The following is a 27,500-nucleotide window of genomic DNA, read 5'->3' as shown; positions in this document are numbered from 1 at the left end:
GCCTGTGATGAGAGAAAAAGGGGATGTGATGTTATAGCACCTGTTATGATTATGTAGCTTCCATCATTACAGAATGTCATTGTATTTCGTTATCATTTCCCCTCTGTCATAGGGTCACATTGCAATTCTACCATATAACCATGAGGAGGTATCTGTCCGGACATTATTATATTATTTTTCTGTGATCGACATTTGTGTTTGACCTCTGCTAATTGACAGTTAACCTCAGAAACTATGTCTGTGTTTTCTTTTGATAACCTGCTTTTTCCAGCCTGACCCCCCTTTTCAAACAGAACAAAAGTGAAAAAGGCATATCTGAATTTGAAGCAGGGCCTTTTGATTTTATTCATTACTTTTTTTAAATGCAAATCTTCCAAAATGGAACTAACAACTGTCAAATGGGAGATATCGAAGAAGTAGTTAATAGAAATAATAACAGGTGTCACTGCTTCCTTGGATTGTCCTGATGAGTTTGCGATGTTTGTGTGTGTGTGTGTGTGTGTGTGTGTGTGTGTGTGTGTGTGTGTGTGTGTGTGTGTGTGTGCGCGCGCGCGTGCGTGCGCCTATGTGTGTGAAGGCATGTGCGTGTCTGTATTTGTATGTGTCTGTGTTCATGTGTGTGTGTGTGTGTGTGTGTGAGTGGTTGTGAATGCCTGTCTGTGGTGTGTTTGTGCACAGATGAGTGCATCTGTCTGTCGCTGTGTGCGCAGGCAGCATGTGCGGATGCATTGCTTTGCCTCTCCTTGGTAGCGTTGACTTCAGCACGGGTAGCAGAGTGTCTGGGATGACTAGCTGGCGGGCTGGCAGGCAGGCGGGCGCTGGAGCTGGTCCATGGGTCATGCTGGGGGCCGGGATTTGATGACTGCATCATGTGCTAAGTGGTCACTAATGTCTCACACTGTGCTGGCAGGACAAGACAGAGGAAGAGGAGGTGGGGGTGGGGTGGGGTGGGGTGGCGTGGGGAAGGGAGTGAGAGAAGGATGATGAGAGTGAGGATGGTAGAAATGGAGAGAGAGAGAGAGAGAGAGAGAGAGAGAGAGGGATAAAAGAAATAGAGAGGGAAAGAGAGAGAGAGAGAGAGAGGGATAAAAGAAATAGAGAGGGAAAGAGAAAGAGAGAGATAGTGAGGTGGGGGGGGCAGAGAGAAAGAGAAAGAAAGAGAGGAGACGGAGAACGAGGGGCGTGTGTGGTAGAGGCTGGGAGAGAGAGAGAGAGAGAGAGAGAGAGAGAGAGAGAGAGAGAGAGACAGAGACAGAGACAGAGAAGACAGAGAGATAGACAGAGAGAGAGACAGAGAGAGAGAGAAGGAAATTAGAGTAAGAAATGTAGAATGCATGAAGAGGGAGAAAGTGACAGGCGGAAAGACAGAAAAGGGTGATAGTGACAGTGTGGTCGAGAGGTAGAAAGAGATGGGTGGGTGATACATTTTAAAAGAGGAGGAAGTGGGTAGAGAGAGGGGGAACGCTCCTGGGTAAATAAAAATATATATATAGAGAGAGAGATAGAGACTTGAAAGAGTTTTTTTTAAATATGAAACAGGTTAGGTAGAGGCAGTGAGTGAGTGATCTGGACATATGGCTTGGGATCCAGCGTACTGCAGGCTGGCATACAGACCTGTGAGGGGATGGGGGAGATGGGGCTTCATGCCCTTCCTTTTATCCTTCACCGATTGGCCAATCTCTGCACAGTTCCCTCTATCCTTCACCCAATTGGCCAGCTTCAGCAGTTTCCTTTCATCTTTCATCTGATTGGCTAGCCTCAGTGCACTGTGGTTATGCCAGCCGGGTGTCAGTGTTCGGCATTTCCTTGGCATCTCCACCATGTTTACTGTTGCTGGGTCTGTTATTTTTTGTTCTTTATGCACAGGAAGTGTACCTTATGCACATGTAAGCCCATTCTGCCTTGGTTTTTCTTTTCACATTGTTTATTTATTATGCCAATGCCTCCATGTTGCAGAAATGTGTGAATTGATGGAATGGTACAAGATATCATTAAAGACAGTCTTCTTTTGTGTAATGTCTGAAACATTTGCTTACACTCTGTTCCCACGCATGCACACAGCAAGATATGGGCACAGACAGACTCACAAAAACACACACACACACACACACACACACACACACACACACACACACACACACACACACACACACACACACACACACACACACACACACACACACACACACACACACACACACACACACACACACACACACACAAATGTACAGTGCCCGAGCCCAAAAATATGAATATTACCACTTCACAGTGGTTACCATGGAAACTATGGTATATGAGCCATCAACAGTTTGCCTATTTCATAACAAGAGAGTTCCATAACTACCGGTAAATCAGGTGCATGGCTGTCTCACATTGGAGAGTTGCATGATTTCTGTGGATCAGTGCCACCCCCAGATAACATACGTAAACAGTACACATAACATAGCATAGCAGAGAAATGACATACAGTGAAAGCAAACAGATTTTCATAACAGATTTCCATAATGTTGCATTATTAGTGAAGGTATCACAAGGTATTGTCTGTCTGGAATATATTATTTTGTGAAGCAACATGATATATTTAAACAGTGAACACTGAAACCACATATTTTTACATATCTTTACATTTCTTCCATACTTTCTTACATTCATCCACCCTACTTCTCAGATGAAACTAGATTCCAATGAGAACTATAGAGCAAATAAAATAAAAAAGTGACCATTGGGCAACTGCAACGTTTTTTCTGTCTCTTGGTTTCAGGAATCCAGTTTCGGCTTCCGTCCTCAGGCAGTGTGGATCGACCATCGCCCCAGCCTCCAGGTACGACACCCTAAAGCACCACCACACCCCACACATCATCAGATACACCACCCCATACACCCCACCAGACCACACCCCACACATCCCCCAGCCTCCAGGTACGACACCCTAAAGCACCACCACACCCCACACATCATCAGATACACCACCCCATACACCCCACCAGACCACACCCCACACATCCCCCAGCCTCCTGGTATGGCACCCTAAAGCACCACCACAACTGTGCACTCCATTGTATGCATTGCATTGCATTACACCTTTAGTGGACGGTTTCATAAGTATATTTGTATGGATTATTTTTTATTATTTTTTCACCTTTATTGACAGAGACAGTGAAGAGCGATAGGAAGTGAGTGTGGAGAGAGAGAGATGGGGTAGGGTTGGGAAATGACTCAGACTGGAGTCTAACCTGGGTGCCCCTGGGCATGCAAGCCCATGAATCTTTTACAGAGTTCAGACCTAGACTCGGGCAGTCATGGGTGAGCGGTTAGGGCGTCAGACTTGCATCCCAGAGGTTGCCGGTTCGACTCCCGACCCGCCAGGTTGGTGGGGGGAGTAATCAACGAAGTGCTCTCCCCCATCCTCCACCATGACTGAGGTACCCTGAGCATGATACCGTCCCGCCGCACTTCTCCCCATGGGGCGCCACTTAGGGCTGCCCCCTTTCACGGGTGAGGCATAAATGCAATTTCGTTGTGTGCAGTGTGCAGTGTTCACTTGTGTGCTGTGGAGTGCTGTGTCACAATGACAATGGGAGTTGGAGTTTCCCAATGGGCTTTCACTTTCACTTTTCACTTTAGACTCTTACAATGCACAGATGAGCCTTTTTCGCGTGATGTGAGACACCTTCGATTCAATGCCTTGGAAGCAGGTATTAGTTGCATCGGGTGGCATAGACATAAACATACACACCACTGTTTATTCCTGTTTTCACTTCAAAACGGAACCCATTTGTTAAAGAGAAAGTATGTCACTGCTGTGTTGTCTCGGCTTTTAAAAAAAGCTGTAGCTTGCAAACCATATTTGCTTGTTATCTCTCTGATTTGTTTCATTGTAGTAGTTGTGCTCTGTGATCAATTAGACAGGGCGCCTCCCTGGTGGCGCTGTCATCATCAGGACTTGTAATGAAGTAACAGCGTCTGTGTGTCACCGTCACAGAGTCTCCGCCCGCTATTTTTAGACTGGAGCCTGCTGGGCACATCCTGAGGGCTCGACTTGAAATTAAGTCAAAGACTCCAGAGAGTTGGCTCTACGATGCGTTGGGTTTTTTGTTAATGCATCGTCCACAGAGCGCTAACACACAAGAGTGCATGCACAAGCACAAGCACGTACGCACGCACACACACACACACACACACACACATGTACACACACACACACACACACACGCACACACACACACACACTCACACACACACACACACACACACACACACACACACACACACACACACAGACACAGAGGAAGCTACTCACTCACTTGAAGCAGTGCGTTTACTATCCAGAGGGGCTGATGTCAACATACATCCTTCTGACCATACAGAGTGGACAAGGCTTCTGATTGATGAAACTTGGTTCTTCCTCTCCTCTATTCCTCTTCTTCCCCTTCCTCTCCTATCCCCCCATCCTCCTCCTCTTCCTCCTATAAATCTCTGACTGTCCATCTCTCCTTTCTCACCCTCATATGCATAGTCACGGTCATGGATACCTGTATACGCACGGACGCACGCACGCACACACGCATAACACTCTCTCTCTCTCTCTCTCTCTCTCTCTCTCTCTCTCTCTCTCTCTCTCTCTCTCTCTCTCTCTCTCTCTCTCTCTCTCTCTCTCTCTCTCTCTCTCTCTCTCTCTCTCTCTCTCTCCAAATCTATCACTGCCGTATCTCCTCTCTCTCATCAAGCTCGTTTCGGTTTAAAAATAACAGCATCTCTGTGTTAATTAATAATCCCCTGAGCTAAGCATCTGGACAGGCTAATAGTTGGCCTGTGTGCGTTTTTTCCCCCTCCCTCTTGCACCTGTTTAGTCTGGCCGTGTGTCAGAGTTTTCTCCTTGAGCTCCCTGCAGCAGCGGCAGCAGCAGCCCTGCTCAGCGTATTGATTCTTTAGGCAAAAGTGCTCCTATCTCCAAGCCACTAGATAGCAAAACTGCAGTGGAATGTGAAATGGCCTCTCCTCTCCTCTCCTCTCCTCTCCTCTCCTCTCTCCTCTCCTCTCCTCTCAAACGCCTCTCTCCTCTCTCCTCTCCTCTCCTCTCCTCTCCTCTCCCTCTGCCTCTCCTCTCCTCTCCTCTCAATCTCCTCTCCTCTCCTCTCAATCGCCTCTCCTCTCCTCTCCTCTCCTCTCCTCTCCTCTCCTCTCCAAGCCACTAGATTGCAAAACTGCAGTGGAATGTGAAATGGCCTTTCCTCTCATCTCCTCTTCTGTCCTCTCCTCTACCCTTTTCTCCTCTGTTCTCCATGCCTCTCATCTCCACTTCTCCTGCCCTTTACTCATTCCTCCCCTCTTCTTTTCTCTCATCTCATCTCCTCTATTGTACTCACCTCTGCTCTCTCCTTTTCTCTTTTTTCCTCCTCTCCTCTCCTCTCCACTCCACTCCTCTCCTCTCTTCTCCTCTCCTCTCCTCTCCTCTCCTCTCCTCTCCTCTCTTCTTCTCTCCTCTCCTCTTCTCTCCCTCTCCTCTCCTCTCCTCATCTCATCTCCCTCCTCTCCTCACTTCTCCTCTTCTCCTCTCCTCTCCTCCTCTCTTCTGTTATGCTCTCTTTGCCCCGCTCCCACCTCTCCCCTTCTCCCTCTTTCTCTCTGCCCCCCCCCCACACACACACACACACACACACACACACACACACACATGCCTTGTACATCTTTCTGTCGTTTTTTCTGCCATTCATCCCTCACTCTTTGTCATGTGAGAGAGGTAGGGCCGGACCACATCATGTGAGTGGCCATCAGGGAATAAGAAGGCGCATAGGTCCGCATGCCTAATGTCTTCATTTCTCCTCTCTCTCTCTCTCTCTCTCTCTCTCTCTCTCTCTCTCTCTCTCTCTCTCTCTCTCTCTCTCTCTCTCTCTCTCTCTCTCTCTCTCCATCTATCTAGCTCTCTCTCCATCTCCTGCCAAATATTCTCGTCCTCCATCTACTTCTTTTTTCCACTTCTCCTCCTGCCAGTCATCCCTTTCTCAGTCATGTGACAGAAGGGGTGTGGCGTGTGGTTGCATGTGAGTAGCAGGTCTGGGTACTCTAGACCCAGATGACTGATGCCCTTTCTCTACTCTCTCTCTCTCTCTCTCTCTCTCTCTCTCTCTCTCTCTCTCTCTCTCTCTCTCTCTCTCTCTCTCTCTCTCTCTCTCTCTCTCTGATGGATGTGTATATGGCTGCATGTGCATGGCGTTATGGGGGAGTAGGTACTCTAGGTCCACATGCAGAGGCAGTCCAAGGGGCGGCACCTGCAAAGGGACAGCACCATCGCAAAATTCAGGGTCCGACGACATTGAGAAAATGGCCAATTAGCGCTATTAACATGTTATATCTGTTAACATTATAGCTGTTACCAGTGGTGTAGTCTACGTAGAACACAGGTATACGGAGTATACCCACTTCTAAATTTTAGGGGCTTCAGTAGGCCTATACCCACTTAAAATTGATTGATCCATTGTTTAGAATAGCACAAATATATACAGTATACCCACTTCAAAAAATGCTCGAATATACAGTATACCCACTTCAAAAAAGTAGACTACACCGCTGGCTGTTACCACGTTATTGCAATAACATGGTATTAGCAGGTTTTATCAGCAGTTATCAGGGGTTTTTGCTCTGATTTTGCTTTTTTGCAGGCGGCGGGGCCGCTGTGGGGACGGGCGTCGGGGACCCGCAGGGGGAAGTGTTTGGTTTAAGCTTCGGCACAGCCCTTTCTGGCATCGACCAGTAGTAAACCGAGGGAGGCGGGTTAACTATGCCGTTTGGAAACATTATTCGTTATCTTCTTCGTCAGACCAGAATCTCGGTTCGAGATTTGAAAGTCGATGATAATCAGGCTAGATCGCCACTGTCCACATGAGTGATGTCCCATCAGGCCGCTGAACTCACAGGCCCCCTGTGCCCACTAGTGCCGGCTACATAGCATAGCCAGCCGCCTCAGCTGGAGATAAAGCAGCCTTGAAGGCAGACGCTCTATTACTCGAGCACCCCCCCCCCCTTTCTCTCTTTCTCCCTGCCATCTCTCTCTCTCTCTCTCTCTCTCTCTCTCTCTCTCTCTCTCTCTCTCTCTCTCTCTCCCTCTATCATTCATGTCCCCACTTCATCACTGGGGCACTCCGTCTTTTCAGCAACACTCTCTCTCTCTCACTCACTCTTTCTTTTTCTCTCTCACTCTTTCTTTTGCTCACCCTTTCTCCTACCTCATACTAGCCTCCCATTCTTAAAACTTAAAACCTTCACTCCTTCACTCTTTCCCCCTTGGTACTCCTCCCTTTCCACTCGTCCGTCCCCTATCTAAAACCTCCCCTTTCTCCCTCTCTCCATTCTCCACCTCTGTCCATTCTCTCTCTCTCTCTCTCTCTCTCTCTCTCTCTCTCTCTCTCTCTCTCTCTCTCTCTCTCTCTCTCTCTCTCTCTCTCCATCCACACACCACACCACACCACCCCTCCGTTCACTTCCCCTGTGTCTATTTTTAGCTGTTTGCGTTTCAGGGTCCCATCCATCCGTCAGCCTGTCTGTGTCGTGCCGCCCCACCCCGCTCTGCCCCCACCCCCGCCCCCGCCCCGCCAGGCTGCTTTGTTTTAGAGCGCTGCCAAAGGTTCAGTTCAGCACGGAGGCTGTTTACATCGCTGCCAGCGGCGGACGAGTGAGCATCAGGGGGAGGGAAAGGGGGATTGATAGGGGAGGATGAGGAGGGAATTGTGGAGAGGTGTGTCTGTGTGTGTGTGTGTGTGTGTGTGTGTGTGTGTGTGTGTGTGTGTGTGTGTGTGTGTGTGTGTGTGTGTGTGTGTGTGTGTGTGTGTGTGTGTTTGTGTGTGTGTGTGTGTGTGTGTGTGTGTGTGTCCGTCTGTGTGTGTGTCCGTCTGTGCGTGCATGCGTGTGTGCACGTGTGTGTGTACGCGTGTGCTCATCTATGCGGGTGTGCCTGTGTGTGCGTGCATGTGTGTGCGCCTGCACATGTGTGCGTTTATTTGTGTGTGTATGTGTGTGCGTGTGTGTGTCCGTCCCACGCTACACGAACCAGGACGGGTGTGTGTGTGTGTGTGTGTGTGTGTGTGTGTGTGTGTGTGTGTGTGTGTGTGTGTGTGTGTGTGTGTGTGTGTGTGTGTGTGTGTGTGTATGTGTATGTGTGGAGAGATTGGGAGGGATGACGTGTGGAACAGGGTGGGGAGAGCTGGGGTTAATAGAGGAGGATGAGCATGGGGTTGTGGGGAAGTGGGGGATGACGGGAGAGTTGTGTGTGTGGAGGAAATGGTGATGGGGAGCAGGGTAGAGAGAATTAGTGATGTCAGGAGAGGTGGGGAGGAGGGGTAGAGGGTGCGAGTATTGTCATTCCTTGATTATTATTATTTTTAAACCTTTGACCTAGCTACTTGGCATACCTTAAAACTGTAAAACTCAAAGATAGACATTGGTAAACCACATTGAGCTTTGTGCTTTTATGAATTGCGCTATACAAATAGCAGTTTTTATTTTTTTATTATTATTAGGTAGGAATAGAGGGGTAGAGTGTGGGGTGTGGACAGAGAGAAGAGCCAGCTGGTAGGATTTTGGGTTTTGTACCACGGAGAGAGGAGGCCGGTATGGAGAGGTGAGTAGGTCAGGGGAGGAGGGGGAGGAGGTGGAGAAGAGGTGTGGTAGGAAGGCACAAGTCATGGAGGGCACAGCCAGACTTCTGGACGGAGGTGAGTGTGGCTGGGTTGTGCCAGAGTTTTAGTTTTAGTTTTAGTTTTAGAAGAGACCTCATCTGTTTTCTCCTCCCATTCCATCTCCCCCAGTAATCTATGGTGCTATAAAAAAATGACTTTTTCTACTAATACTGCCGGTGGTAAAAAAAAAAAAAAAAAAAACAGAAGAGGGGGGATAGAAAGGAAGAATGGTTGGTGGAGGACAGAAAAACTCCTCCCGAGTGTCAAGCCGCACTAAGTGCTTTAAGGGAAGTTAAGAGGAGGTCTGACTCCCAGGAGAACACTTCTCTATTGGTTTAGAGTCTGAGAGGAGCCTTATCAGTACAGAAGCCCACTTTATTAAACAGTGACAGGATAGAGTTTGGCAGGTGGTGCAGATGACACAGCCAAAGTTTTAAAAAAAAGTTTTAACAAAAAAAAGGTGCGACAGACGACAAATAATATATAGTAGGCTAACGGCTAGGATAGCGAGGGAGCGGGTACATGCTTCACAAAGTCTGGCAGCATGATTTGCTGTTTAATTTTAGCTCGCCCGCCATTTGAATGTTTGTTTGTGCCTTTTATAGATTACGTTTACAAGTGACTTGTAGGGGGATCATCCAAACAAATGGTGGGCACGCTCAGCACTATTTATGTTGCTTAGCAGGCACGTGATTTTGTTTTGCAAGAGCGTGCCTGCTGATTTAGTTGCTCTGGCAGCGTGTTGGCTCGCAGGGCTAGTGTGTTTACCACGACAACACACAGTGACAATGACTAGTGGCGATAATGGGGCTCTCCATTTAAAAAAGCCTGGCGTATGGAGAGAGAGAGAGAGAGAGAGAGAGAGAGAGAGTACCTTTGCCTTAGAGACATTTGCATACTCCTATACGCAGACAGGAGGCAAAAAAAAAACAAAGCAAACACAAACAAACAAAAAAAACGGTTGTCTCCAGGGTGATGAATTCAGCCCGCAGGAGAATTTGTCTGACGATTTGTCCTTGGAGGCTGTAGATTGTCCCTGTTTGCCATCCCCACACACACACAACCAAACCCAGCCCAGCCAACCCCCATCACCAAACCGGCACCGCCCCCACACAAACTTATCCCATCCGCACGTCACCACCCACAAGTCCCCACCACCCCCATCACTCCATCCCACCCCCCCTCTGATGGATGGACACCCTTAGAAAAGCACCAGCACATCTGATTCACTTTGATTGCACCTCCACAGCGCTTTATCAACTCGGCGCCACCGCTCGGGTCTCCGCTGGTGGCTCACGACGCCTCTGCAATGCCTAATGGAAGTTCTATGCCTATGTCTGTGTTACTTAAACTTGGGCCTTTTGATGGAAGTTGGGCTTTTCTCTGTATTATTTTGAAACGAGCCTCTGTAATTGAGGGCTGAGGTCAGAACAGACATCAGCTCAAAGCAAAAGAGTGCTAAGTTGTGTTTGATGTGGAAAAAAATGGGAAAGAGGAACACCATCATTCAAAATGAATATTTCAGACAGATTGCCCAGGGAGTCTCCTGTCCTCCAGTGCTTTGGAGAATACCATGTGTTCATGCCTGCTGTTGTGTGTATGTGTATGTGTATGTGTAAGTGTATGTGTGTGTGTGTGTATGTGTATGCGTGTATTTCTCTGTGTCTGGATGTGTCTCTGTCTCTGTCTGACACCCCGGAAAACCTCTCTCATGCATACTTGAGCAAAAGCGAGCTAAAAACCTCCTCTGACTCCGACAAGTCCCTGCGCTTCTGTTGCTGGCTGCATGTGGAGGTGGGCTGTCTGGTAGCAGTGATAGGCACTCTCTCTGTCTCACTTTGTCCCCATCCTCCGCCCCCTGTGTGTTTGTTGTTTGTTTGTTTGTGTGTGTGTGTGTGTGTCAGGGATGGAAATAAGCACCCGTCCACCTGCCAATGACGGGTAAATTTCAGTGGTGACTGGTAAATTTTTCAACCCACTAGTAACTTTGACTGGTAAAAACAGTGAGTGATTGGTAGATTTTAAAATCTACCTGCCACCGTGACTGGTGGGGAAAAAAACTTAAGTTCCATCTCTGGTGTGTGTGTGTGTGTGTGTGTGTGTGTGTGTGTGTGTGTGTGTGTGTGTGTGTGTGTGTGTGTGTGTGTGTGTGTGTGTGTGTGTGTGTGTGTGTGTGTGTGTGTGCGTGCGCACATGCATGCGTACATGTACCGTATGCGCACATGCGTGTGCATGTGTGCATGCGAGCCTGTGTGCCTACGTTTGTGTGCATGCATGTGTGCACGTCTGTGCACCTGCGTGTATGCGTATGTGTTTGTGTGTGTGTACGGTCACCTCTTTGCCCCCATCTTCCACCCCTTGCCCTCTCTGCACCACCATCCGCATTTAACAAATGAATAGCCGGCGGCCTGTCCAGCCAGCCAGCCAGCCAGCCAGCCAAGCTCCCAGCTCCCAGCTCCCCGGCCAGGGCTGAGCCAGAGTTATGAGTCCCCCAGTCCCCCGCTGCATGACTTGTTTGGTAACGATGGCTATTTTTGGCGCCGACTGCTGAATCATGCTCTTTCTCCTTCCTCTTTGCTACTCTCTCTCTCTCTCTCTCTCTCTCTCTCTCTCTCTCTCTCTCTCTCTCTCTCTCTCTCTCTCTCTCTCTCTCCCTCCACCAGCAGTTCTCTTCATTTTTCACTCTCCCACAGCAGCAGCAGCAGCAGCTTACAGCTTTGTACTTCTCCGTCTCCTTCACCCTCTCTTTCTCAATATTTCTCTCACTATGTCTGTCCCTTTTTTCGTCTCTCTTTCTGTCTGTTGGATTATCCTGTTTTTTTATCTGTACTTCTGTCACAGTCCACTGTGTTTTTTGGTGTTGTCAGTTCTTTCTTTTCAGTCTCTCTGTCTGTCTCTGTCACTCTCTCTCTCTCCGTCTCTCTCCTTCTCTCCATCTCTCTCCCTCTCACCGTCTCTCTCCGTCTCTCTCTCTCTCTCTGTCTGTCTGTCTGACTCTCTCGCTCTCCACTCCGTCCTCCCTTGACTGTTCATCATCATAACGACCAAAAATAAACTTTTTTTTATTTCTTTTGAAATAATATACCAAAAGAAATGAAACCCCATCATCATCATTTACCTCCCATGTTTCCCGTCTCCTTGGCCCCTGGTGGGGTGTCTAGCCAGCGTGTTGGTACACATTGATTTGTAATGGGGGCCACAAACAGCGGGGCGTCTTGTAATTGGGGTGACACATGCGAGATCGGCTCAAATGAGACCAGGCGTAAATGTCATTGTGCGGTCCCCACAGCGGAGCTAATCAGCAGCACCACATTGGTGGTCAGGAGGTTTACAGCGCCGTGTTTTTATTTATTTATTTATTTATTTCATTTTTTCTCCTCAAAGTTATTTTTGTTACCCCATAAAGCCCTTAGGTGAACGCTGTGTCTATTCAGAGGATATTCAGAGGGCTCATTTCATCTCGTCATCATCTACGTTTTTTTTCCTGTTCTGAATTTCCCTTTAGTGCTTCCAGAGAGATATTGTTCTCGTATAAAATAGGATATTAAACTCAACACACAAAAGCACAAGAGAATTATAGGAACGATAAAAGATGCTTGTGTTTGTGTCAGCCATACTGTCGGCAACCAACCTAAATATGAGTATGGTAATAGAATAAAATAGAATAGAATAGAATAGAATAGAATACAAAGTATTTTTCTTGTTATTCTACAGAGTACAATGGGATTTGCACACAAGCTGTGCACAACCTAAGCATAAACGTATAAATGATGTACTAATAGAAATCTACAAAACTAGAACTATACTTATGCAAGCCCGAATATCAGACAGACAGTCAACACATAACAGACTTAAATCCAAGTGTCCAAAGCACGCAGAGAGAGGAGACAGCAGAACACAGACTTTAGTTCAAATGATGATCAGCAGTGGTCAAGGTAATGTCAGTGCAAAGCCATGAGCAGCACACTGGATGGTAGCGGAAATTGTTAAAGGTCCAGGATGAGTTTCTCTGTCTTGGATATATTCAGTACCAAGTTGCTCAATGCAACTTAAAGGACCTCATCTCTGTATGCCTCTTCAGCCAGGATTCATGCTCTGATTCAACTGCATGAAATACATGTACCTTGTGTGTCGTGAGATGATGTTATGTGGAAGTCACAAAATACATATTGGTTTGGCAACACCTGCTTATTTCCTTCAATTTACATTTATGGCGCTCTGACCAAGCACTATCTTTCTCGTTGATGTGCTTTCCCAACTTTGCGAACTTCATCGTCGCTCCCTCAAAACCCCGCCCACTTTGATTGAAAACAAATCTCTGCGTTGTGATTGGTTTGCCAGATTCTTGGCAAGCCTGGCAGACCACTCAAACGATGCGAGGCCAGACCACTCACAGCCAAAAAAAATTGACGTCCAGCGGCTGGCGCTGGTCTACTAGGCTAACTTTCTAGGGCTTCCCAAGTATCTTTCTTTTAGCAAAAAATGAGTTGATGACCAGACCTGTCCCTTAGGCTAATAACCAAAACGAGCTACATACAGTATGGAGAGCTGAGTAAATGATAGAGATCCCGTTGATTATATTCTGCAGTATTAACTTCCTCAAAGACCCATTTCTGGACAGCTCCTCATTTTGTTTCTTCATCACCCGGAGCAGGGACCTATGGTATCAAGGCTGGGGAGCAGAGCTAATGCTCGGAGTTCCATCATCGTTTTGGATTATGAGCCTGTTCTCATTTGCACTCAAAAAGAAAAAGGCTTCCTCCTTCTAATCCCGCATCCCCTCGACCCTCTCAGTCTCTCTCTCTCTCGCTCTCTCTTTCTCTCTCTCTCTCTCTCTCTCTCTCTCTCTCTCTCTCTCTCTCTCTCTCCCTCTCCCTCTCTCTCTCTCTCTCTCTCTCTCTCTCTCTCTCTCTCTCTCTCTCTCTCTCATGGAGATAAGTGTCACCCCTCATCAGAGCTGGCCAGCTGCTCAGCTTCTGGTTACCGCTGCTTTCAGCATGTTACTGGACCCCTTTCAAGCCCTTCATCACAAGCTTCAGATTTACTTCACTGTACTTTTTTTTATTCAATCATAAATTCATGCAGAGCTTCTCTTCTCTTCTCTTCTTTTTTCTCTTCTCTTCTCTTCTCTTCTCTTCTCTTCTCTTCTCTTCTCTTCTCTTCTCTTCTCTTCTCTTCTCTCCCGTTTCCTTCTGTTTATTAGATGTTTATGGGTTGGCATGTGATTTTCTAATGCCACAATATTTGTGATTGTCAGCTAAAGGCGTTATATTTTCGTAGTGTCTATCCATACGTGTGCTGTATGAAGGAAATTGAATACTGTTGTCTCCAACCAGCTACTTAAAAATGCAGAGCAGGTTGTTTGGCCCAAAATTGTTCCAGCCATATATCAACTTAAATGCACTTTGGAATAGGCTGGTTGAAAATGGTTTGGAACTCAGTCTGGTTCAACTCTTGTACCAGTAAGAAAAATGTGGGTGGTCTCCCATACAATTGTCCATGTCTTCTAAATCTTCATCCACCCACATTGCTCCATGAGTTGTAACTAACTGTACATTGCTTATTTACATAGCTAAGTTTCTTCGGCCTGAAAGTGTCTGTAAAGTGATATAATGCAATGGGCTTTGCCATGGTGCTCACCCACGCACAACGTTTGGATGAAAGGAAAAAAAATGCTTCCTGTTTTGCGTTATAACAATTCCTGCATGTTTCATTTTTTAACCTCAACAGCGGTCACCTACACGCCGAGCACACCCAGCTACAAGCGCACGCCTCCGCCGGTGCCGCCGCGCACCACTTCCAAGCCCCTCATCTCGGTCACGGCGCAGAGCAGCACGGAGTCCACGCAGGACGCCTACCACGAGGGCCGCATGTCGCGCTCGGCCCTCTGGGCCCCCGACGGCCTGAGCCTCAGCCTGGGCCGCGCCCTCTACAACTCCACCGACAGCCTGGACAGCACCAAGGCGGTCAGCATCGCCATGGAGGCGGCGGCGGCCATGGCCAGCAAGAGGCACCCGTCCACCGACAGCCACAGCTCGGTCATGACCTGCGACAAGGCCGTGCTGGTGTCCAAAGCGGAGGAGTACCTCAAGACGCCGAGGTCTTCTATAGGAATACAGGTATGGAGGGATGGACTGACTGACAGAGGGCATGTGTGGAGGGGGGGATGTGTGTGGCTTGGTGTGTGTGTAAGAGTAAGAATAGCTTTATTAATCTCCTGGGGGATATTATTACAGTTTTTCTCGATTGCCTACACATAATTTTCAGAATCGGTCTTCGAATTCTCAAAACTCTACACACAAATCTCCAAACCTCACACACAACGGGCCAAACTCTTCACTACCTCTGAAAAATGCACGTCTTGTCTCAAAACAATGTACTCTCTTCTAAAAACCTCATTTTGTCGTCAAATGACACACACAGACAGTCACTACAATACACATTTGCAGACCCATTAAAACACTGTTGGGCACAGGGTAAAACTAATTTCTCCCAGTAACTTGGTCTTTTTTTTCTTCTGGATTGCATGGATACTGTGACATAAGTTGGAAAAACTTCATTCCCACAACACACAAACAGAAACACAAAAACAACACAAAGATAAACTTTTTCACAAAAACAACACAAAGATAAACCCCACTGCCTATTTGGCAGTACAAAAAAAAACATTACATTACTGTACAGCCTATTGCTATGAAAAAAAAAACTCAACTTGAAACACAGTAGAAACTTATTTTCTTCAGTGTTCTACTTACTAAAGAGGGTATTTTCTGTAGTAAAATACTGAAATATTGTTTTTAGACTCGGAGTACACAGATGTGTATATATTTTACATATTTTTACATGTAAAAATATTTAAAAATTGCACTAATGTATTGTAAAATATTGGGTAACCACATGAAAGTTATGTCTTGTATAACATATTTTTGAGTTCAAAAACTAAACAAATGGGTTTTCTCCTTGCATCCACTCATTTTTCATCAATATGACATGCAATGTGTGTCCTTATGGGGTGATGATTTCAGATTGTAAACCGGTATGAAGAGAGTTTGCCCATGTGATGAGGAAGTGAACATAGTATGGCAGTTGATTGTAGTGTTGTGAATGACAGTGTGTTCCATGAGAAACCCAGTGTTTTTCTTTATGAAAATTGAGTGTAATCCAGAGAATTGTGTGTAATGGTGTGAAAAGAGTGTGTTTTAAATCTGGAATTTGAGTGTTAAGTAGGAATTGTGTTTAGTGTTCAGTGACATTGGTTAGGGGAGTTGGGAAATGGGTGAGATGTTCCGAGAATTTTGTGTGAAGTACCAGAACTTGTGTGGAAGCAATCGAGAAAAAGTGTGTGTGTGTGTGTGTGTGTGTGTGTGTGTGTGTGTGTGTGTGTGTGTGTGTGTGTGTGTGTGTGTGTGTGTGTGTGTGTGTGTGAAAGAGCGAGAGAGAGAGAGAGAGAGAGAGAGAGAGAGAGAGAGAGAAAGAGAGAGAGAGAGAGAGAGAGAGAGAGAGAGAGAGAGAGAGAGAGAGAGAGAGAGAGAGAGAGAGAGAGAGAGAGAGAGAGAGAGGGCGGGTGAGATGTTTCTCTGCATCTGTCTTTGTCTGGTCGGTGTGTGTTTGTGTGCGTGTGCATGTGTGTGTGTTTATGTGTGTCCACACTGAAACGAGCGTATGTTTGTTTGTGTGTATGAGTGCGTCCTGAATGTGTGTATATCTGTGTGCTTGTATGCAGATGGATCTCTTGCCGTTGTCCTCTTTTGCACCATCTTTTCTCTTTTCTCTCCCCGTCACGACTTTCAATTCAATTTCACTCATTTCTGAGCCATTTAAATTCAAATAGGCTCTACTGGCTTGAGAGCTGCACAGGTGCTGTTGTGACTGCAAACCTGTTAACAAGAAAACAGCAAAAAAAAACTTTCTACATAAAAAGTTTTGTTGGGGTGTCATTGTTGCTGTTTTCAGACTGGCTAGAATGGTACTGGTGCCCGTCCCTGCACCGTTAAAGTGAACGACTCGTGTTCATACCAGGTTGTGTTCTTTTCTAGATGTCAGCATGTGCGACCTAAATGAACCTGTTGACATCCATGTTGTCATTGTTTCACAGAAAAAACAAGTATTAACCTTGTGAACCAACTTTTTGCTTCCCGAATACTCAGATTTTCAGTGTGAACACGTAGTAGGTTTGAGATTAAGCCTAGTGTGATGGAGTGACGAGTGGAGTGCGTGTGTTCTGACGTCACACCAACGAGCCTGGCTCTTTGGTGTAGCGGTCAGAGCCCCAGTTTACTACTCCAGAAGGTCTGGGTTCGAGTCCCAGCTAGGCAACTCTAGTCTCCTTCGCTACAAATGGTGTCAGAAGTGGGATGGCTGACGTGAGGCCATTGGAAGCGTACCCATTGTTTGAGAGCCGTAATTCCATGTGAGGGACCCCCATGATTGGTGACCCCGGTGCAAGGGACCCCAGTGATGGGTGAAGCATTGATAGTGGGGCACACTGGATGGGAGAAGCATGATGGACAGTTGCGTGAGGGACACCATGAGTGTGTGAAGGGCATGGGTGCGCTTCCCGAAGGGGAAGGCAGTGTGATGGAGTGACCATCACTAGGGTTGTGGGTGTGTTCTGACTGTCACGCCAACGAGCCTGGCTCTTTGGTGTAGCGGTCAGAGCCCCAGTTTACTACCCCAGAAGGTCTAGGTTCGAGTCCCAGCTGGGAAACTCTAGTCCCCTTCGCTACACCCAGGAACAGGTTCTGTTGCCCAGATCACATTATACTATGTTCTGTACCCATCTACCAGTCGAATGTTCTACCGCCTCCTGTTTTGATAGGTTGCATAGTCACTTTAGTACTTACTGTCGCTGAGCTATCGTTTGCTGTGGTTATGGGCTAGAATTTGTTTTTACCGGGGCTTTGCACATAGCCTCTGATATAAACTTATTGTCACCATAATTGAACCAAGTCTTTGTCCGTTACCTAAGGCTCCCGGTAACGTCATAGCAATGTTGTTACGTATGTTGTAGTTGAGTCTTTTCAGCAAGAGAGTGAACGCCTGTCAGCTGTGGCCTGTGGAGCAGCTGTGGCATAATGTTTAGGGAGATGGTCTTTAGGGAGATCAGAGGTTAGCAGGTTCGAATCCCACTATTACCTCCCCTATATCTTCTTTAATGGCTGAAGTGCCTTGGAGCAAGACGGCTAACCCCATAGGGATTGCTCCAGTCCAGGCACTGTAACTAACACTCTAAAAATATAAAATAACTGTAAGTCATTTTGGGTAAAGCGTCAGCTTAGTGTAATGTAATATAATGCAATGTGATGTCATGTAATGTCAGCAGGTCTGTTTGCACAAAGAGCCTACAGTCTAGAGATGCCTCCATGTTGTATGATGCACCATCCCACTACCATACCACTCTTGCTGGACTGATATCAGAGACGTTCTATTGGGATTAGAACTGAGAACATCTTTGGTGATACTTCTGTAACACCTTTTTTCCTCTTATGTGTGGTCGAGGAGGTCTGTTTCTCAACAGCTTGTAACTCTCTGTGAGGTTCCAACAGCTGCTACGGTACCTGGGACAGTCCTGGCCCACCACCACATCCGTGTTTTGCATTGTTGCTATGAGAGGGATGCCGCACTGTAGGAGTGCTCAGATTCATCACAGGAGTAGAGTCGAACAGATGTGAGGGCCGGTGAAACGTGTGTGTCTTCCCCTCCACTCCCCACTCCCCACTCTCCACCCCTCCACCCCTTTCTTCCTTCGTTCTTTTTTTAGACCGCTGCGCCTTTTAGTTACACTTCAGGAGCCAGGGAGGCGCATTGTATCGGCGCACGTTTCTAAAAATAGCAGCCAATGAGTCATCTTACCGCAATCCATTAATTAGGATTCAACTCATGCTGGAGCTCAGACCATCACTGAATGGGCTCTCTTGCACTCCGCTGCTCCCTCTCTCCCTCCCTCCCTCCCTCTGCTCGCTTCCTTGCTCGCCCCATCCCTCTCTTTCTCCCTGCCTCCTTTTCCTTCATCTCTCTCTCTTTCTTCCTCAATTTCTCTCTCTCTCTCTCTCTCTCTTTTCCTGAGTCCACCCCTCCTCTCCCCTCTCCTCTACACCTCTTTCCTCTGTTCTCCTCATCTCTGCCCTCCTCGCCTCTCTCTTATCTTCCACCGCTCTCTCTCTCTCCCTCTCCCTTTCTCTTCATTCCCTTCTTCCTCAGCCACATGCCCCTGCTCCCTTCTCTGCCATGCATTTCATTTCCCTTTTCCCTTTATCATATTGCTTTCTATCCCTCTCTGGTTTTTCCCTCTGTCCATTCCTTCTTAACCTCTCCTCCAACATCTTATTTGGCCCTGCTCTTCTGTCTCTCTTTGTACATCTGAATAATATTCACTTTTCTCTCGTCATCTAACTTTCTCTCTTATTGCCTCTGTTATCCATGTCTTACTTCTCTCTATCATTCTCTCTCTCTCTCTCTCTCTCTCTCTCTCTCTCTCTCTCTCTCTCTCTCTCTCTCGTTTTCTCTCTCTCTCTCTCTCGTGCGTGTTCTCTCTCTCTCTGGCGTTCTCTCTCTCTCTTTCTTTCTCTCTCCGTCTCTCTCTCTTGCTTTCTCTCTCTCTGTCTCTCACTCTTGCTTTCTCTCTCTCTCTCTCTCTCTCTCTCTCTCTCTCTCTTGCTCTCTCTCTCTTCATTCTCCGTTCCCTGCCCTGTGCCATGTTGGGGGTGCGAGGAGTGCCGTCTCCCTGTGCCATCTGAAATGTCAGGCCTGCCACTGCATAAGGCATCCTGTGCCCGAGCCAGTGACCCTGGCACTGGCACCTAGCCCACCGATGGTCTGACCGCACCGCACCACCCTGCACAGCACAGCACACCACAGCACACCACAGTGCTCCCCCCATCGTGCCACGCATGCCAGCTTAGCAGGCGCCATGCCCGCCCAGCCTCATGACAACTCTATCTATCAGGCACACGCACACACCACACAAACATATGAGTGCGTACTACACACACACACGTGCGCACACACACACACACACAGGGAAGGAGATACATTCACACACACACACACACACACACACACACACACACACACACACACACACACACACACACACACACACACACACACACACACACACACACACACACACACACACACACACACACACACACACACACACACAGATCAATCTTGCATCTTGCGTATGCTTCATGCCCATGGCAGCCTAAGTGCTGCATCACCTCCACAGCAGCCAATGGGTGAGGCTTTTCTATTTGCGTATCTAATTTCATAATCATGACGGCAGACACTGTCACATGAATCTGTCTTTATGTTGCACTGTACGTCATTAAGGATCATGTCTGCACTGCACATATAATAGTATTGCTGTTCAAACTCTTCCAACAGGCTTTAATGTTATGGCTTTAATAGATAGCCAGGGAATAGTGCACGTGGTTGATTGATGACATCGTACTGCGCAAGTCAATGCACAAGTGCCACTTGGGAAAGTTAGTGGAGGATCAATGCAAGCAAACAGAGTTTACCCAGTATATCACATTTCTGAAAAAAAAAGATTATGTATTTCTTATACAGTTTGTTGAGCCTTTCATATAATATACTGTATGTATCAGACACAATTCCTAACACTTCAATCACACTGTGCTATCTAAAGCTGTTCAAGAGAACATTTCAATCTACTGGTGTATTGTGTGTCGTATCATGTTTATTGTGTGTATCATGTATCCACCTCACTGTTATCACTAAACTTGTGGTTTTACCACCTCAGTGTCATTCACGGTCATAGTCTGACTCCACTAGGTGTGGGTAAGCACACATTGGGTTTGTTTCCAGAAGGCATGGCTTCATCTACACTGTAAAACATTGCAAGCCAGTGAAACGTTAAAAAGTAAGTTCCCCTGCTGCTTTAAAGTTTGTAAGTTAACTCAACTGGAGACTTAACTCAATGCGAGGCTGTCTTACATCCGTCCTTGCTACCAAGACATTTCTTCAAAACCTTCCTCAGTGTGCGATAGTCTAGGCACAAGTGAAATACAGTTGTTGCATGACTCCTCGATGCGAGCCGCAATGCGTCAAGTTCCTGGCCGGAGAACTTCCCAATATCTTCAAAACCTTCCACAGTGTGCGATAGTCTAGGCACAAGTAAAATACAGTTGCGAGCGATGCGAGCCGCAATTGCTATTGAAACAGCAATTGCGTCGACAAGTTCCTGGCCGGAGAACTTCCCCATCCTACAGGACCAGGTGTTTGCGTAGCTGGTAGAGCCCCCCGATGGAGCTAAGTGGGACTACACATGTCTGTCGCGTGCCAGGCTACCACAGTCCTGCCTCCTATCCCTTTCTGCCTGTCCCCTATCTTACTTTCCCTGTTCTCTCTCTTTGCCTTTTCAGCTCGGGCTGTGCTAACTTCTAAAATGTTTTACTGGTCTTTTTGAAATGCTGTGTGTTGTATTATGCATTGACTACTACACTGTCATCCCCAGAATCATAGCTTAGCCACCTCATTCTTACTCTTTCCATCCCTCCTCTCTTCCCCTATCTTTGCTGCTCACCACTTTCTCTGTCATCTTTCTCATCTCTGTCCCTCATCCCTCTCTACCCCTCATCTTCCTCCATCACTCCCTCTGCATCCCTCTCTCCCTCTGCGTACCTCCTCCAGTGCATGTTGTGCTGTGTGTGGGGCTACTACACCACAGAGAGTGTGCCTGTATTTGTGGAAGTTCTCCCTCATTTTGACTCACAGTCGATCTTTCTATCCCTTGTGATGACCCCCTCTGCCCTCTCCAGGCCATCACTTGCCAGTGCACAGGCAGTGATGAGCCTGATTAGGATAATGGCATGATCATGTCCACCTGGGCGCCATCTTCTAAAAGCCGTCCTCTTCTCTCTCTCATCAGGCACTCTGTCCTCATTCTCCCTGGCACTTTTAATTTCTGTCTCTTATCTCTCCACTTTACCCTCACTGTGTTATTATTACTTTCTCTACAACAAACATTGATGCTGACTGCATACATTGCACACCTCCTTCACTTACATACACACATCATACGCCCCTAGACACATTTGTTTGATTGTTGGTATTTGCTTTCTAGATAAATAACCTGGGCCCCGTTTCTCGAAAGCATCGTTGCTGACTTACAAGGTTTCCAATGGGAAATTGTTGTCAAGTTGAGTTGTCAAGAAACACACCCCTGAACTATAAATGTTGTTGTCGTCTTCATTTCATGTTGCTTCCCCTAACAAGCCAGGTCGTACCACCCTTATCTCTCTGTCTCCCATTTCCCTCTACCATTCCCTCATCTCTCTCATTCCTTCTTCTTTCTCTGTCGGAATCCTTCCCTCCCTCTCTCCTTATGTAGCTGTACCCCCAGTACCACTTTGTGGGGCACTAAGGTTGCCTGTTTGTGCCTGTAGGTGTCTTTGTGATTGAGTCACCAGGGCCCCATGCACTGTATATAGGTATATAGGGGGCCCACACCATGGAGGTAGTATAAGAACTGGAGAGAGTGAATAAGTCCCACCTCCAGTCATTTCAATGGGAAATGCTAGGCTAGTGATTTCAGCCAAAATTGAACGAATTTTTCAGCTTCAAAGATGGAGTCGTTTCCGCCACCAGTTTACTCAGCCAATTACGTGACACGTTAATGACTGACTTACGATTGACCAGAAAGATATATGGAAGATGGGCATTGGATGCATGGAGGTGCCCAACCACACACCTGTATAGGTATGTGTGCCCAACACTAAACTCGCGCACCCACCAATCGCGTCCACCCTCTTTGAGCAAAGTGGTGGCGGAATTGCGACGAGGAAGTGCCTTGCTAATCGGCGAAGCTAATCAGCCAAATCCTGACCCCCTGGCCCACACACAGTCCGACTTATGAAGATATATGGCTGGGGGGTCCACTGGAGCTACGGCTGTTCATAAGACCCACAATTTGCTGCTACGTCCCTATGTATCTCTCTCCCTATGCGTCCCCTATAGCAGTGTTTCTCAACAGGGGTGCTAGGGCACCCTGGGGTGCCGCGGGCCCCCCTCAGGGGTGCCGCGGAAACGTGGTTGATAAATAAATTATGTAATATAATACATATTTGTCTACATTGATAAGTTAATGCTAGTCAGTGGAATCTTTCATGTGCCATTTACGCACAATAAAGTAAATATAGGTCGCCCCAGTCAGCTGTAACTTCGAACATAGGTCGTGTGACGTCTCCAAATGTGTTACTTTTCTAAGCTTGTGTGGTATCGGATGCGATGCCATGTTACGGCTTGTTGGTTTTGGGGTGCCTTGAAGTTTTTCATGAATTGAAAGGGTGCCTCGCCTAAAAAAAGGTTGAGAAACACTGCCCTATAGTACCACTGTGTGTGGGGCCAGTGAGTGTGATGATGAGTGTGGCTGTGTTTTTGTGCGAGTGCTGCCGGCTGATGGGACAGCCATCCTGCTGCTGAGTGATGGATGCTGATTTTAAGTGGCCCGGCCGCCAGGGGCTGTGTGCCACTGTGTGTGTGCCACTGTGTGTGTGTGTGTGTGTGTGTGTGTGTGTGTGTGTGTGTGTGTGTGTGTGTGTGTGTGTGTGTGTGTGTGTGTGTGTGTGTGTGTGTGTGTGTGTGTGTGTGTGTGTGTGTGTGTGTGCAAGCGTGTGCCTGTGTGGGTCTCTGTGTGTTTGTTTGTGGGGTTTATTTGTTCTGTATATGTGTTGGCACCAATCAACAGCACAGGATGTTTAGGCTTCACATCAGCCTGATTGATGCAGATTAGTAGAGAGAGAGAGAGAGAGAGAGAGAGAGAGAGAGAGAGAGAGAGAGAGAGAGAGAGAGAGAGAGAGAGAGAGAGAGAGAGGTAGGTTAGATCAGTGTTTCCCAACCGGGGGTACGTGTACCACTAGGGGTACGCGGGCACACCTCAGGGGGTACGCAGAAAAAATGAATAATAATAACAAATATATGGAGCATAGTCACATTTGTATAAAGACCATGAGTGAAAGGGGTACTTATCATATGACAAAATGGCTTAGGGGGTACGCAGGGCAAAAAAAGGTTGGGAAACACTGGGTTAGATAATGAGACAGAGAGACACGGTAGATGGAGAAAGAGCGAATGAGGGAATGAGATGGATGTGGAGTGAAAGAGTGAAAGAGTGAGTAAAGGATGGAGAAGAAGCAGCGTGACAAAAGGGATGGCATAAGTGTAAGGGATAGAAGGTGAGGAGGCCTGACTGAAGAGGATGGATGGAGTGGTGAAAGAGAGTAGAAGGATGGATGGAGTGGTGAAAAGAGAGTAAAAGGATGGATGGAGTGGTGAAAAGAGAGTAAAAGGATGGATGGAGTGGTGAAAAGAGAGTAAAAGGATGGATGGAGTGGTGAAAGAGAGTGAAAGATGGAGCCCCAGGAGGGACGGAGAGAGAGGGAGAGAGCTGTGAGAGCTAAGTGATGCGGGAGCGAAGACACAGCAGGTGTGCACAGCAGAGTGCAGGGAGAAAAGTTAGGTAGGTGTGTGCGTGCGTGCGTGCGTGCGTGCGTGCGTGCGTGCGTGCGTGCGTGCATGTGTGTGTGCATCCGTCCATGTGTGAGTGTCAGTGTTTGAGAGAGAGAGAGAGAGAGAGAGAGAGAGAGAGAGAGAGAGAGAGAGAGAGAGAGAGAGAGAGAGAGACAGAGAGAGAGAGAGACAGAGAGAGAAAGAGAGAGAGAGAGACACAGAGAGAGAAAGAGAGAGACTGAAGAAGATTAATGTGAGGGACAGACAGAGGAATAGAGCAAGGTTGTGATCAAATGAAAGAGCTAGAGGTTGAGGAGGATAGAAAGACAGTAGAAACAAGTCCGACAGGCGGACAACAGATGCGTCCGTCTATGCCCGTTCTGAACCTTTTTTGCCCAAACGCCCCCTTGGCCTCCTCATAACCTGTCAAGGCAATTTATCAATAAGCCTACCATGTACTGTATAAGCCTGGATTTGAAAAAGTACCATAGGATTTCAACAGTGTTGGGCAAGTTACTGAAAAACTGTAATGCATTGCTGATTACATGTTACTGTCTTTTGAAAATAATCCCTTACACTACATTTAGCAATTTGGGGACCTAAGGCGAATTTAGCTAGGGGGGCCATCGGCCCTTTCCTGGTGAACCAGAAGCTATGTGTTGACGCCCAGGGGGCTGGGCTACACAAACCAGGCTACTGGTTCACCAGGAAACATCGGCCCATCCCATATCACATTTTTTTTAACATAAAATCTCTATTTTTTATTTATTGATTTATTTTTTAATCACGATTTTTTATTTAAAAAAATAATAATAATTACAAACATAAAAAACAGGCAAACATTACAACCCTTTCTGGACAGATTTCAATGAATAGGCTATTTGCAATTTTGCGAAGGCCTACATTAAATAAACTAAAATGTGAAATTCTCTTTTCACTTTAATATGAGAGCAGTGATGCCCCCCCCCTCACTGAAGTGTTATTTCATGTGTGTGCATGATGCTGTCACCTATTTGTGTGCATGATGCTGACACCTATTTTTGACGTTGATGTTGGATTTCATGGAATACTTTTAAATGCCGCTTTGGGAAGTAGGCCTAGACAGAGTAGGCGACAGGTGAACTGTCTTTCTGTCAAAACAGTGGTTTGCAGGCGTTTGCGTTTTGACGTGGATATTGTCTTCGTGGACCGTAACAGACAAACCAGACTAATCAATGAGACATTTACTGCATAAACCGAAAAGCGCGCTCTCTGTCAAACCCTTTAAAAGACGCGTGTGCGTATGATCAACAGTAACACAGCCTTCACTCTCCCTGTGCTCGCGTTAATCGAAGTATAAGTAATCTCCTCCACCCACGCTCAAAGCGCGAGTTGCTGTCTTGCCTGCACTTCTCACAGCATTGTCCAAAAATACAGGGGATTGCCGATGTTCGGGCTGTTGTTTTCTTCAAAGGGTGTTGTTTCTTTTGAGTGGTGACGCTGTGTAGTCTAACAACACACATAGGAAACGCTATCTGCAAATGTCTCATGCCTTCCTATTTTTTGTGCTCCGCTTGTTGTTATTGACCATGAAGAGTTTGTTGAGTATGGCGCTTGACTGTTATCCTCCTTATCTGAAGACGTCTTTGTGTGAATGTTTAGGAACTCGGCTAGCACACATGGCACACATCGATGGAATATGCATACAGACTTCTGTGCTTCTGCAGTTGTGTCAGATAATGCAATCAATCAGCTGCGTAGCCGGTTTGCTAACCATGGTAGACGTTTTGGTTTGCACGCATGAGCTCCAGTCCAAAACTGAGCTCTGCCACTCCACTGAGCGACTGCCACCTTGTGGACACAAGATGGAATCACAAGAGGGAATCACAATTCAGAAACGCATCACGGGAGGGCGGACGGACGGACGGAGGGACGGACGGACGGACGGACACCAAAGCCTCTTATAGAGATGCGTGGGACGCATCTAAAAACAGACATAGAGAGAGAGAGAGGTAGATAGAGATAGAGAGAGAGATCAAGAGAGAGAGACTGAAAGAGGGAGAGAGAGAATGAACAAGAGGTAGTGTTGGAGGTTGCTGTCGAGGAGCCATGGGTCCCTGACTGAATTATATTGGTTTTCAAATTGGCTCCAGTGATGTGTGTGAAATACAGAAACACTTTCGATTGCCGATAGCGAGCAGTAGGGGAGGACCATGGCACCCGTCTCCGCTGCAACGTTAGCCAAACGTTGGTGGAACATTGGCACAACCAAACACGCAAACGGCAATCACTGTTCCACCCAGAGTACTCATGCATACGTTCAGGGCCGCTGACAGCTTTGGCCGGGCCCAGGACAAAGTCATATGAAAGCCTCCGCCAAGGGGGTTATGTTATCGGTCGCATTGGTTTGCCTGTCTGTCTGTTTGTCTGTCTGTCTGTTTGTTAGCAGGATAGCTCAAACCGTTCTGAACGGATTTGGATGAAACTTTCTGGAGGTGTTGGAAATGACCAAAGGAACAAGTGATTAAATTTGGGTGGTGACCCGGATCGCTATCCGGAACCAGGGCCTTTTTAAAGATTCTTCACCATGACAGGATAGGGTGATTTTTGTCATTGCAGTTTCTAACTCCACAAAAAGAAAGCAGAAAGACGTGAAAAAAATTAGGGTGTAACATAGTCAAATGTATGAAACAGCTGGCTTGGCGGAGGTCTGCACTCTCTGAGTGCATTTCTAGTTTTATTATTTATGTAACATTTCAGTTTTTTTATAACATTTCTAATTTATATCTTCCCTACATACCCCCTTCTTTTCAAAACTCTGGTCCTGTGTTTGTGTGTATGTCGTCTATTTTTGTACGCGTTTAGCCTCTTGCAGGGTCTTTTTGGCCAGGCTCAAGGCAAAGTCATCTGAAAGTGCCCCCTCCCCAATACTTGCAATGTAATGCGTACCCAGTCCCGGGCCCCCCTTCTCACCGAACCTGGCACAACTGAGCCCTTTGTTCCCCCTGTCCAATGTTATTGCAGGGAGATGTGGTGAACGGATCAGAAAATGAGTTTTTCTATGTTAAAGACCTATTGATTCTATGTGGTTGTCTTTGATTGAGTCGTTACGAGCTATTTTCTGCCTGCTCTGGTGTCTCATTCACCAATGACTTTGCCTACAAATTTATGTAGGCCTATGTGATCTTGGTGCAGAAGTAGGAGGCGTGGACACTGATCTGTATACGTCATTGGGCATGGGGTAAGATCATCAGAGATAGTACAGTATTTTAGGCCATTTTATAATGAAGTGCTGTGGCGCTGTAATGTATCTGAGTTACACACAAATGACGTTTGTTATGTTATGAAAGTCAAAGCCTCTGTATCTGAGTTACG

At 46.9% G+C, this 27,500-nt stretch overlaps 1 protein-coding gene across 1 annotated transcript in view; it reads left to right on the top strand.

The window, feature by feature from the left end:
- Positions 1-27,500, top strand: part of dlgap2a (discs, large (Drosophila) homolog-associated protein 2a) — a 249,928-nt gene that overhangs the window by 192,758 nt on the left and 29,670 nt on the right. The window contains exons 8-9 of the mRNA XM_063183538.1: positions 2,762-2,821; positions 14,403-14,791. Of these exons, the coding sequence (XP_063039608.1) occupies positions 2,762-2,821; positions 14,403-14,791 (449 nt within the window). The remainder of the gene's footprint in view (positions 1-2,761; positions 2,822-14,402; positions 14,792-27,500) is intronic.

This window comes from Engraulis encrasicolus, chromosome 19 (genome assembly GCF_034702125.1).
Source record: "Engraulis encrasicolus isolate BLACKSEA-1 chromosome 19, IST_EnEncr_1.0, whole genome shotgun sequence".
NCBI lineage: Eukaryota > Metazoa > Chordata > Actinopteri > Clupeiformes > Engraulidae > Engraulis > Engraulis encrasicolus.
Note: the sequence above shows the minus strand (reverse complement) of the source record. Positions and strands in the feature narration are given on the sequence as shown.